Source organism: Alligator sinensis, unplaced genomic scaffold (genome assembly GCF_000455745.1).
Source record: "Alligator sinensis unplaced genomic scaffold, ASM45574v1 scaffold861_1, whole genome shotgun sequence".
Taxonomy (NCBI): Eukaryota; Metazoa; Chordata; order Crocodylia; family Alligatoridae; genus Alligator; species Alligator sinensis.
In genome coordinates, this window is record NW_005842153.1 from 1,891,258 (window position 1) to 1,904,942 (window position 13,685).

At 43.8% G+C, this 13,685-nt stretch overlaps 1 protein-coding gene across 2 annotated transcripts in view; it reads left to right on the top strand.

Moving 5' to 3' along the window:
- The window catches only part of AP1AR (adaptor related protein complex 1 associated regulatory protein), a 74,099-nt gene that overhangs the window by 40,204 nt on the left and 20,210 nt on the right, over positions 1 to 13,685 (top strand). For both annotated transcript variants that reach the window (XM_025206364.1, XM_025206365.1), the window contains one exon: positions 11,971 to 12,019. In XM_025206364.1, coding sequence (XP_025062149.1) covers positions 11,971 to 12,019 — 49 coding nt within the window. The remainder of the gene's footprint in view (positions 1 to 11,970; positions 12,020 to 13,685) is intronic.

Sequence of the window (13,685 nt, forward strand, 5' to 3'; positions counted from 1 at the left end):
CCTGATGGGGCTCGGGGAGCTGTGGTGGGCCACGAGCGGGTTTTCTCGGGGGCTCCCAGCTTGGGCAGGTGGTGCCCCATGCCCATCCGCCCATGATGGTCCGCTGGGAAGGTGACCGAGCAGCCCGTCTGTACCCACCCTTGTCTGCACCCTTGTCTGAACCCTTGCCTTCATAGCAGCCTTTTAAACCAAGTCTGTTTTAGGAAGGAGGAGGCTCCCGAGTTTGGACATGGCCCCAAGCTGCTTTGGGAAGCAGCAGTGGCTACTGTGAAGGCACAGCTTGCAGGCTGGCAGCGTGCCTCGTCTTCCTCACACGCATGGGTCTGCCCAGAAACAGGCTGCTTCCTAGGTCTCATGAAGGCTTAATGGCAGGGGAGTGGATGTATGGTAGGGAAGAGGATGTGGGGAGTTTTAGGTTGTACCGTGGGTGATAGTTGGTAATAGCAAGCATGGGGGAGATTGCAGTTATGCGTCTGGCTGTTGGGATGGCTGCTCTGGGTCTAGGGTAATGCAGTCCAGCCTTGAGACTGCTGCTTTGAATTATGCAGCTGCCCCTTTGGTTGCTGGCCGCCCAAGGTCAGAGGACAGTTGTAGCAAGCTACCTTTGGGCTCTTGTTTCTGTCCAAAGAAACAAGTTGGCCAGATCAGGGCAGGTGTGTAGGCCAGCACTGCTTGATATAGGATGTAATGGCATTAATCATGGCTTTGCACGTGGTAGTTACTTGTATCTTAATTAAAATACCATACCAGTCATGAAAGACAGTGTGTAAGTCTCATTATATATATTCCTTGATTTAGAGGCCAGACACAATCTGTACATACCCCTTTGTTCCCTAAATGGAGCTGCTTGTATAAATGGTGGCAAAGATATTTTAGTCCACAGCTGAAACTTTTCACAATTCCCTCAGTATTCTCAGCCATTTGCAGCTGTAGGTTGATTGGAAAAAAAAATATTATTTGCTTGCATTAAGGATATTTATGAATTCATAAAAAGCTGTAGTTGGGGGGAGGTATATGTGTGTCTGGGTACACCACAGTCATCCAATCTAAGGAAAGACATGCAAGCTGGCAGTAGTGCTGAGTGTCTGCAATGTGTGTGTACACACTTCAAAGGGCGGGCTATTCTAATCCATCAGAAGGGTTTTGTTCAGAAGAGCATGCTTCTTATGAATATTTTAATGATTGTTAGAGAAGTCTGTCCAAAGTTGTGTGTTTATGCAAGCAGAAAATAGGCAATGGTATATGGAAAACTTTTGGGCTTGTGTATACTTGTCACTAGGCTTTTGGGGTTTTGAGCTTGGTATTCATTTGGTCTGCTGTGCATCTTAAGTGTTACAGACTGAACTTCAAGACAGTTTTAATTAATTTGCTCTAATTTTGATATTCTAGAACATTTTTTTGGAGTATTTCAGAAGAGCTTCTTAAAGGCACAGTTTAAGGCCAATTATATTAATCTGTGTTTTTGGCAATATCTTTTATAGCTGGAGAACATTTGAAGCTCTTCTTTAGAGGTGTTTGTCTAATTTAGGTACCCAGGAATTTGAGAAAGCACTTAATGCTGTAAAGGTACTGCTCTCACTGATGAGGTTTGGTTTAGTGCTAGGCTGCTAGTTGGTTCAGTTTTGATTTTTGTTGACTTTTGCCTCCTTGTTAGGAGACCAAGGCTGAACATGAACAGGACTTTCTGACTCCAACAGTAGACTGACTTACCAACTCTCCCCTTCCTGTCAGATCAAATGCAATTACATTTTTTACCTTTGTTGTGTTGGTGCTTATATACAGTGCTCTAGTGTTGAGTTTTTAGTGCTTGCCTCTGTTCTTTAGTGTACTGGTCTATGCTCAGTCTTGGTTGAAGTTTACCCCTCAAGTATCAGTAATCACTCAGCAATGTTTTAGATGTGCTTAGTCACCTGTTATTGTGTAATAGGTTTCCACCAGGCTGTTAACGGTTTAAGTGCTCTTGCACCAAAGTTTTTTAGGCTCTTCAATATCCTTTGTAAATCTCTTGGATTTTACTACTTGTTTGGTTATCAGGCAACTGCTTTCTTTGATATGCTGGTACTCATTTATCTTCTTGTATTTTAAGTGTGGCATCAGGTCAGATTCAGCAACTTCAAAAACTTTCAGCCATGGCGCAACAGTGTTGAAGTCTGTCTAGTTATCTGGCACTGTTTGTGTGAATCTATTTTGATGTCCATGGGTGGCGGTGCTCAGAATGGCCTAAAGAAACTCAAGAAATAGCACTTAGTCTTCCCAGAGGTATCCAGAGACTCCAGGAAGTCTGGTGCATCTCCAGCTGACTTGAAGTGGGAAGTGCATTCTGATTCATTTAGTAGAATTGGTTGCAGGTGTAATGGTGATAGGAGACTTGTGGAGGCAGGGGGAGAGTGATTATGATGGCATAATATTTAGGATTCTAAGAAAAAAGAAAGCATGAGGTTAGGGAGAAAGTTGAAGTCTGCATATTTCAAGTGCAGTATCCTAACTCAGAAAATACAGTTGGTAAAGTCCCATGGATGGACAGATTGAAGGGTTAAGGGGTCCAGAAGGGCTAGCGGTTCCTAAAAGATTTAGTATGGAAGACACAGCAAGAAGCTTTTCTCACACAGTGGAAAGGTAAGAAGACCCCCAAGAGATCAGTGTGGTAACACAAGGAACTTCTTAGCTCCTGCAAAATCAAGAGAGAAACATATAGGACATGGAAGGAAGGCCATATACCAAGGAGTAGCAAACACTTACAGAGCCAAAATCAGGAAAGCGAAGGCAAAAAATGAGATGCAATTTGGCAAGGGATGTTAAAGAGAATACAAAGAGGTTCTACATAGGAAAGAAAGACCAGGAAAGTTGTGGGACCCCTACTCAGTAATGATGATGAGCTGTTAGTAGAAGACTAAGGGAAAGCAAAGCTACTCCATAACTACTTTGTGTATCGGTCCTCATGCACAATAGTTTGTAATCAGACAACTAACAAAATGTAAGCAAAGAAGGGACGCGGATCACAAAGAGAGCTCATTAAATAACTGTTGATAACATCTGAATGAATTTGCATCAGCAGGACCTGACATAATTCATTTCATGGCACTGAAGGAACTGGCTGAAGCTATTTTGGAGCCACTGGCAATAATATATGCGAAGTCATGCATGACCGGTGACGTCCTAGAGGACTGGAAAAGGACAATGCCCATCTGTAAAAAGCGGGGAAAGGAGAGCCTCTAGAATTATAGATGTCCACCTGACTTCAGTCCATGGAAGGCTACTAGGGCGACTAGAAATGGATTGGTGTTAGAATGTCAGGAGGGTTCAAGCAAGGTTCCACGAGTGTGTTTGGAGTCCAGTGCTGTTTGACTTCTTTGTTATTGACTTGCATCAAGGAGTAAAGAACTTCCTGATCAGGCTTGCAGATGACACACAATTGGAATGGGTGGAAACATGAGAGAGAGTGATAGAATTCAAAAGGACCCTGTTAATTTGAAGAACTGGGCAATAAACAACAAACTAAAATTCACCAAAGGCAAATGTAAGGTGACATAGATACAGAAGAGGGGATAACTGGTTAGGCAGCAGCATGACTGAGGAAAAACTGAAGATTGTGGTGGATCACAAATACAATAAAAGTCAGCAATGTGTTGTGGTTACAGAAAAAGAGTTCTTGAGGTGTCTTAACAGGAGTAATGCCTACAAAGCAGGGGAAATGATAGTATCACTGGACCCTAGACAGATTGTGCTGGTTATTGTTTGCAGTTCTAGGCTTCACATTTAGTTCTAGGCTCTACATTAAGAAGAATGTAGTGCAGTGACCCTCAACTGCAATCTTGCAGTGCCTGTGGAAGGATCTAGGATTTTTAGAAAGGAGGGTGCAGATTCTGTGGGTGCATCATCACATAACACAATGCATATTTTTCTCCGGTTAAAAAAGAACTAGAGTCTTTATAAATATGTTGGAGAAAGAGCTATGTTATTCAGTTTAAGAAAAAACCATTCTCTCTGGGTTTGGGGGGGCCTGACTGCCAGCTTCAGTGTGGGGAAGGCCCCTGGTGCCAGGGATGTACAGTTGTTATTCCATTTATGTACAGTTATTCCATTTATTCCCCCTGCCCCCCACATGCTCAACCCCACACCATCATGCCTAACCATCCCCTTTGCATCCCACTAAGTACTATCATGCTCCCTCACTGCCCCCACTACACAGATCTGGCCCCTTATCATCCCCTTCATGCCACATGGAGCCCTCCCGTACTATTCATACACCCAAACTGGACTGAAGTGCCTCTTACCCCTCCTAGCAGCTCCTCCTTACTCATAATTCCCATTTCTCCCAATTCCACTTGCACCTCATTTTACTCCCATTGCCTCTGCTCTGGCCTGTCCCTAATGCTAGCATTTTGTAGAATTGCTCACAGTGGGAAGAGCCTGGCCAGGCTGGGACCAGACGGTGCTGGCAGTCCTCAGTGCCCGTGGAGAGAGGACAGTTACAGCTGCTTGCAAGGAAACAGCACCTGGGGGGAAATGGGAGTTGCAGGGAACGATTTTGAGGTCAGGGCTCAGGGTTGCATCCATGCTGGGGCATAAAGCCAAGCCCTCTGACACTGGATGGCACTACCAGGGCACATTGATTCAGAGGGAGCTCAGCCTGCCACGCACACTAGTTGTGGATGAGGAAGGAAATGAAGTTTCAGTTTTCACATGTGTGCTGCTAGCCTTGGTCCCTATCCTGTAGCCAGACCATTGCACCCATGTAACTAAGGGACCGTGACTCTCAAGTGTTTTTATTTTCTGACTTCTTAAGTACCTGTAACTATTCAGCTGTAATATTGGCTTAATGGTAATGTTTCTGCCTTATCTAAAAAGATCTTTCAAAAAGAGACATTGATAAATCTACTGAAAGGAAAAGAGATTTAATGGAAAAAAAAATGATGCCCATTCATTAGGGATGCACTGATATCAGTTGGCTATTGGATCAGCACGGATAAAAGGCGAAATGATGTTATCGGCTATTGGCTTTTTTTGGTCGCTGTAGCCGATAATTATGACCGTGTGCCCAGAGCACCCTGGCAAGCATAGTCTGGTCCCTTTACCCCGCTGCCAGCCCTAGCCTGCAGCAGACTACAGGTCCCAGTGGGGAGTGGGTGGAGGCAGTAGGAAGTAGTCTGGGGGCGCTGTGCTCAGCAAAAAAGGGACTGTTATTGGCTCCTACTGCTGCTGTCGCTGCCATGGCACCACCGCATGCACAGCTGGGGTCTGAGTGCTAGGGTTGCCACAGAGATGGGTTTCATGTGGCCAGGGTAAGGCGCTGCACAAGGGACACTCTGCTCTGCCAGGTGCCTTTACAAAACCAGCTTCTGCCCTGTGGCCACAGGAGCTCAGCATAAGGGTCTGCCTCACCTGCCTGGGATGGCAGCACAGACTTCACGGAGCTGTGGGCAAGGGGGCAATGTGCATGGGAATAAGGCGGTCACTGCCTTTGTCACTAAGGGCTGGAGCAGGCAGGAGGTCTGCATGTGTATGATAAATGCAAAACAGGAAAAAAAAGGTTTATTTATATCAGTAGTTTAAAATGCCTTACCTTATTACTAAGTATCAGTTATTGGATTGGCATGAGCCAGTATGTTTGGTTAACCATCACCTATCAGCATTGGCCAAGAAAATCTTTATCTGTACCTCTAACATTCACAAATGTGATGTTTATATTTTATAGCAGTTTGAAATGGGGTGCCACTAAATCCAGAAAAGTTTTGGAGGAGTGCCTTGAGTCTAAAAAGGTAGAGAACCATTGATATAGAGAACTGAGAGAATCTAGAGGTCAGCAAAAAAGATGTTGAAGGGATTGGGATGCAAGTCCTGTGAGGAAAGGTTAAGAGAACTAGTTGTTTCCTTTTGAGAAGAAAATTAGATTAAAGAGGGGAAAACATAACAGCTGTTATCAAATATTTAATAGGTTACCATAAAAGAGGAAAGCAACTGTTCTCTCTTGTCATGAGGTAGGGCATGAAGCAATAGGCTTAAACTGCAGGAAAGCAAATTTAGTTAAATCTCAGGAGGGGGGGACACACCAAAAAACACTTCCTTACTGTCAGAATAGCAGGGCAATGGAACAAGCTGCCTAGGAAGTTGTGGAATTTCCTTCATTGGATGTTTTCAAGAAGCTGGATAAGCATTTGTCCGGAGTGGTTTGAGAACAGCATGCCATTCTAGATCAGGGCTGTCCAGATGGTTAAATCATTGTGGCAACAGCATTAAGTCTTTTGGCACTGATGCTATGGCTACTGGAGCCTGTGTAAGAAACCCCATTGAGCTGGCCCAGAGATCTGACCCATGGGGCTTCATGCTGTGGCAGCCAGAGCCACTTTATTAGTGCTGGTGGTGAAGGAGTTAAAACCATTGTTGCCATGATTGAACCATTTGTAGCCTGCCAACTCAGTTGAGTTGGACATCCCCGGTCTAGATGATCCCTGGGACTCCTTCCAAACCTATGATTCTGGGACACACCATGTGTAAGAATTGTTTTATCCCTTACAGTGTACGGCAGAAGTGTCAAACACGCGGCCTGTTAGCCTCATCCAGCCCACAAAGCTGCTTTATCCAGCCTGTTGGCTACTGGCACCCACCAGAAATTGGGGGTATGGCCTGCTGCAGAATCCGGCAATCTTGGGCCCCAGTTAACATGGTGATTGGCAAATGAGGGCTAATATAGTGCCCCCCACCCCTCTTTACCCCACCCCTTTCAGCCACTTCTCTGCTGCTGCTGCTACTGTGATACTACCTCCCCAGCTGCCAGCCCTTCCTCATGTCCTATGCTAGAACCACAGCTGGAGCTGCCACTGCAGCACTAGGTACACCGTGCATAGCAGCTCTGGCACTGGGCATGTGGTAACAGCTGGAGCCACTGCCACCTGTTCAAAATCAGAGCTGAAGTAGCTGCTGCCCCTGATCCATCACACTCTGGGCTGGATCTGGCCCAGGGCACAAGGTGAGTTTGATGCCTTTGATGCACAGGGCTGAAAACTGATTTTTACTAGTTAACTACCTACTGCTTTCCATTGAAGATAATGATCAGGCCTGAGAGAGAGCTCCACTTTTGAGAAAATTAGGGCTTTGCTGTTCTTGTGTTCTTTGTAAGGTAACAGGAAAAAAATATTTTAAACTGCTTTAAATGCCTTGGTACTTTTTTTTTCCTTCAGTCTTACACTCTATAAATACTGCTGTAAATTGTCCTTGTATGAAACTGCTCTGAAAATTATTTCAAAGAAATCTCCAAAATGTCTACAATGTGTATTATCATAGTACTTAAAAGAGCATTTTCAGTTAGATTGCTAAATGTTGTCCAGAAGTTGGCCTTTTAAAAAATATGAATGGGGGAGGGGATCTTCCAATTAATGTCTGTGTGTCTAATTGAATATCCTTAGAATTCTTTTGAAATTGGTTTTCAAGTAAGACTCGTTGTCTGTGACTGGTCACTGTACTTGGAAAGTAGGTCAGTTTGTCACTACCCTCCATCATAAGCATTTTCTCTTTACTTCTTGAACAGTGGCTCTGAACCATTTTAGACTTGATACATTAAAGTACTGGCTTTCAGCTTTCATTCGTTTGTTTTTTAAAGTAGTAATATTTATTAAAAATAATAGAGCAATTCTGTTGCAAAAAACTTTATACTGCAACAATCCAGAATGTGTTTGGCACTATGGACTCCTATTTAAAATCTTTGAGTTTATCTTGTGGATCATACATAGGTGTTTGTACACCCAACAGTGCTAATATTGCTAAGTACACTTAAAAGAATTGCATGGCACATTGGTAAAGAATCGTTGTTCTAGAGGGATGACTTCATACAGCTGTGGGGGAATAAATAGAATTGGAGCATCTGGTTCCTTTTGCTGCTGAATACCATCCTCTCCCCCCAAGACCCAAAACTGAAACACGACAGAAGAGTCTGTGTTTAAAAATCAGCTTAAATATTTTTGGAGTATTTCTTGGGTTAGTTTGTTTGTTCGTTTGTTTGTTTGTTTGTTTTGGGGTTTTTTTGGTGGGGTGGGAGGGTTGTTTGTTTTTAATGTCATGTTCTGGCACAGGTAGTTTTAACAATAAAAGTTTTATTTGAAATTCCCCTGCATGTATAATTCAAAGAAGATTTTATAAAGTGTGTTTCTACTTCTCTAGATGGTCAGGTTAACAAAGTGTATGTGTGAACTTTGTGATTCTCGTAATGTTTACCCTCCAAAAGTTTAGTTGGCTGACTGCCTGTGTTGAAAAGTTTAATTTCTGTAGTGTTCTTGTTTGAGCTGAAAGGAGTCGATACTTAGTCTTTGTAGTCTCTAATATGCAGCAGCAGTGTAACTTTCCCTTAGGAGTTTCTTCTGGAAATAGCAAAATATATCCATATCCTTTAAACAAAGGAAGCTGAAAAATAAATAAATATATTGCTGATCATAATACATGTTCCCTCTTAACTAGATAAGTGGCAAGGTAGGGAGAAGGGACCATTTTTCCTTTTTTGTACTTGTGCCTTCAGTAACTAGTAGGATTTTTTAGTTCTCAGTATCCCAAAGTATTTGTCTTTTTATGAAGCCTATACAGCAAAAGCAGACCCAGGGACTAGATTGCCTTTTGTGTGTGTTTTTTTTTTGTACCTATACCTTCTGTTTTAAATTGAACTGTGGTGCTCAACCTGTGGCCCACGGGCTGAATCCAGCCTGTGGCGCTTATATCACCCAGCTCACAGTGTTCCCCACTGGCCCGTGAATTTGGCAGTTGGGGAGCAGTGACAGCATGAATTACTGCAACTTCCACTAGATGTCTCTGAAAGCCATGGCAATTAACGTTGCCATTGTTCCCCCGCTGCCAAATTTTTGGACCCATAGAAAGCCCAGCAGGCTAGACTGCTGGCACATAGGTTGTTCCACAGCAAGATCTGTCCTGTGGACCAACCCCACCTGCAGATCTAGCATACAGGGCTGGAAGATTGAGAGTTACTGTGTAAGAGGTTGTATTCTAGAAGAAACTATTATTAAAAGCTGCTTTGGAAATAAAACCAGGGGGGAGTGATTTTTTTTCTCTTTTTAATCATTTGATATTAAAAAAATGATTTCAGCCTTGATAAGACTTTGTTAAACTAATTTGATTACTTGTAGTATTGCAACTTCTAGTTAAAATGTAGCAAATCAAACCTTAAAGATCCTTTGTACGTTCCTTGTTTGTATAGAAATAGGACTGATTTATTTAAAAAAGCATACACATACAAGAGGGTAGGTCAGAATCATATGACTTGCTAGTTGCCCATTGAGCACAATTTGGAAACCATTTTACTTTCTTTTTTTTTTAATTTAAGCCAAGGCTGATTGAAGCATAGCAACCACAGGAGTCCAAGATCTCCCTCAGCTACCAGCAAATAGGCATAATGTACCTAAAGATTGCCATTACTGCCCAGTTATCTCATTTGAACTTTTCAGGAGTTTCTACAGGCACAAAACAAAATACTGTAAATTTAAGGCTCGATTCTATGTAGCTATTTGCATAAGGCCCATTAAATTCAGTGAGTCACCGCGTTTAATAGCATGAGCTGCATAAGTGTTTATGTAAGTGCTTTTATTAAAAATGTAGTTGCATAAAATCTTTTACTAAACATTTTCTTTATTTTCAGTACATTAAATGTATTTTGAAATATTTTAATGTACATAGGCCACAATATTCAAAACTAGGAATAAAATTAGGCACCGAAGTGTGGTATTTTCAAAGGCACTAAAATGGCTTTGAACTGACCCCAGCGCTCTTTCCTGTCCAGGGCAGGGGGTTGGACTCAATGACCTCCTTAGGTCCCTTCTGACCCTAACGTCTATGAACCTATGAAAACTCTGGTGGTAGATTATAACTTGGTCAAAGCAGTTTGGCTTCCTGGCTGCTGGAATTTCAGTAAATCAGAAAGTTATGTATGAAACGTTGTCTAGCTGCTTATAAAAGCCTCATTTGGCAAATGGCTAGTTGCCCAGTATTGCATAGCAGATGTTTAAATCTTGTAACCCAGTTCAGTACTATGTAGCAATGCCTGCTTTCCAGCCACAGACTTGCCTGGAAAGGGGAAAACACTGAAATTGGTCGGTACCTTGGCTGCTGGTAGTTCTTGATTTCAAAACTACTAGGAGCAGCCAGAAAATGACTAGTAGTCATGGAGACGCAGTTGATTTTTTTTAAAGTCTACTAGCCTTCTTAATGACAAGGTAATTGCACTATAAAGAGGTATGAGCCCCAGATTACCCATTATGTCTGTACCAACTTGGTGGCTGTCTTAATGCAGTTTAAGTGGTGCCTTTCATATAGAAATCAATGGGAAATGGCTTATGCTGTTCACACAATTATAAATGGCTACTGAATTAGCCATTAGTTGCTGCTGAGGCTTGGCAGAAGACCGTGCCTTGAGAGTGGCAGTATATGACTCTTGTTGAATTCTAGGCATCACTATGGTTTACACGTTCTTTCCATCCCAGTTCAAGGACTTGAATCATTTACTTGGATTCTGTCTCGTTTGTGACCCGCTGAACTTTTTACACTATGGCTCTTCTCTCATTACTCCTAGAAACCCAGTCCATAGCCTACCTCATCTCATTGTTTGAAATAATTTTGGCACCAGCTTGGTTTTTTTCCTTTAATTTCATTCTGACACCTTCCCCCACCTGTATCTTTTTAACCACATATATGTGTGTGCATGCTTTGTTTGTGCTGCAAAACATGTTGAAAAGCTAGAAAAGTTGCCCTGGCAGTGAATTATAGCAGTTATTTTAAATTGCATTGGAATTTATTTCAGGGCAGGCAACAGAAATATTAGGTCAGTGGTTTCAACGTGTGGTCCATGGACCCCTAGGGGTCTGCAGACTGTCTAAGGGGTGCCTGAAAGATGACTATGATCAATCAGAAATATGTGAATACTCACACTTATAATTCAAAGGGGTTTGTACCTCTGTTTGAAATTTTTAGGGGTCCACAAATGAAAAAAGGTTAAAAACCACTGTGTTACGTAATTCCTGTTAGAATTTATAAATACAGCATACCAACAATGCTCATTCTTTGCCAGCCATCCTAGATCCTACATTCTATTTTGGGGGCGAAAAAAAGTTTGTTTTAAAGTCTTAGGGAAACTTCATAGTATGCCAAGTTTAATTCCTTAATTTTAGAAAGAAAAACCTTCTTTAGGTACATTACAGCTATTTGTTGGGAGCTGAGGGAGATTTTGGATTCCTGTGGTTGCTATGCTTCAACCAGCCTCTGCTTAAATAAAAAAAAAAAAAGAAAGTAAAATGGTTTCCAAATTGTGCTCCATGGGCAACTAGCAAGTCGTATGATTCTGACCTACCCTCTTGTATGTGTATGCTTTTTTGTTTAATAGATCAGTCCTATTTCAATACAAACAAGGGACCTACAAGATTGACCCTCCAGCTATGTCAGACTGTCAGAGACGCGTTTCCTCAGGCTGGCATTTGTTACCTAGGACACTACTGTAGCAGACATAATGAGTTACTGTCATATCATGAGCTGTCAGCTTTTCAGAGGCTGGCTAAAATGATCTGCCTTGAGAAGGAGTTATGTCAGATTTACTGGAGCTGCTTAAAAATGCTAAATGACAGCAGATGCAGAGATCAACATCCTGATAAATCCTTTCCCAGCAAACGTGCAATTACTTGCATTGCTCCCTTCATTTTTTTTCTTCAAGTACCTTTTTCATATTCTAGTTTACATCTACTTTATTATAGTGCATATGTTAATAAAAATATATTTTTAATAATTTAAGATGAGTCAAGTCAATTTATCTAACCTACTTAAATTAGACTTTACTATATTTTGCATTTTGAAGTATCCAAAATAAATCATTAAAATGTTAGTTATCACACCTGGTTTCACTGTTCCATAAATACAGTGTTAGGATAATTTGAGAGAAGCTAAACTACAGAACTGCTTTTATGCAATGTAACTTGTTTTCTTTTCCAGATCAAAGTATTTTAGAACATGTTCAACTGGAGAACATTTCACTATAGAGGTAAGTACTTCTTTATTTTTGTTTTAAACCTTGAAAACTTTTGTAAAGTGTGCAATCTAACTAGGCCTTTAACATTTTTCAAGGCTTGTACAAAATGGGAGCTCTTAATGCTTTAGCCAACTGAACTAACAGTGCTGTGAAAAAAAAATGGTGTCTTCAGTGGTGCTTTCTGTGGTGGAGCAGGTAAAGGTAAATAAGCCTTGTTGGACCAGTCAGAAACTAATTTGTAGTGCATGTAGGAATGCAAGTATGTCATCTGCAGCATAGATGGACTGCTGGAGCCAGCACTGTGGGCCAGTGCTGACGAGGACCCTCCAGGAAAGTGCCCTTTGGGGCACCAGCAGCAGGACCAGGCGCTCTCCCCACCCTCAGCTGGCAGTGCAAGCAACCCAGTCCTGTGCCTGTCCCGCTAACTCAGGCCATGCAGCCCAAGTGGGGAGGCCAGGCCAGGCCAGGGATGGCCCCTGTGATGAGCAACTCCAGCTCCTATCCAGAGTGAGCCACCGCCTGGGCAGCTAGGTGCTATTCTGCTGTGCCCCAGGAAACCGCAGGCCTGGACCACCTCACCGCTACCAGGGATGGAGTCAGACCGCCTGCCATGCCCTTCTGGTAAGCCCCAACAGGGAGGAGAGTGGGGGGAAACGGAGCGCCACAGCCACCCGTGTCAGCACCAGTTCACCTACCTGCCCCCAGGCTGCACACCTGGAGTCGGGACCTGCAGCAGGGGTGGCCCTCCCACCATTCCTTCCTTGCCCGGCCTGGCTGAGTTCCCCCCTGCTCCCTGGACTTTCCTGCCCCAGCGTGCAGTGAGGCAGTTCAGAACTTTGAGCAGGCTGTGACCTCCCAGTTAGGCAACCAAGGGCCTGTGTCTTGCAGAGAAACTCATCAGTGGCAGCGGAGATCTCCTCCTCAGCTGCGAGTGTCAGGGTCTCTTAACATAGGCAGAGAGACCCCTCCAGCCAGTGGCACACGTTGCAGGATAGCACAGGCTTGCCTGAGGCGCCATCTAAGGTCAGATCCCTGTGCCAGGTTCTCAGCTGCGCCTGGGACACCATGGCAGTCAGCAGTAGCTGGGTGTAGTGAGTTGGGAACCCCTCTCTGTATTCAAACAGCTCATCATTATGTGCCTGGGAGGTCTCTCAGTAGGGGCAAACTTAGGGTGCAGGCCATGTGCAGCAGGAACCCTGGTCTTAGACAACTCTCTGGAGAGGGCCACCAAGGAGAGCGGGGGACATCACCAGTTCTGCATCCGGGCCAGGCAGGAACCCCTCATCTCACCTAGGCACCACAGGCCTGGTGGCACAGGAGAAAACTACCTGGCCTGTAAGGTGGAGAATGGAGAGGAGTTGGTCCAGAGCTGCCATGGCAGCTGCCAGCAGGAGCCAGCCCTTGCCTGGCTTGGGGACAAGACAGGGAAGGCAGGCTGCTTGCCACAGATAGCAAGTAGCCTGCCTGCCCCTCCAGAGGGAGTGGAAATAGAGGGCTCAGCCAGTGGCCACCTGTGTCGGGGCCTGCCCAGCCAGCTTACCATGGTCCCTGGGCACCTGTGCACACATGATCCCCAGTCTGAGGCTGGGTAGCACACAGCCCCTCTGTACAGTGCATGTTATCTCTGAAATGCTGTAAACTCTTACAGACAGCCTTTCTGTCCTTGCTCTGCAGGTTC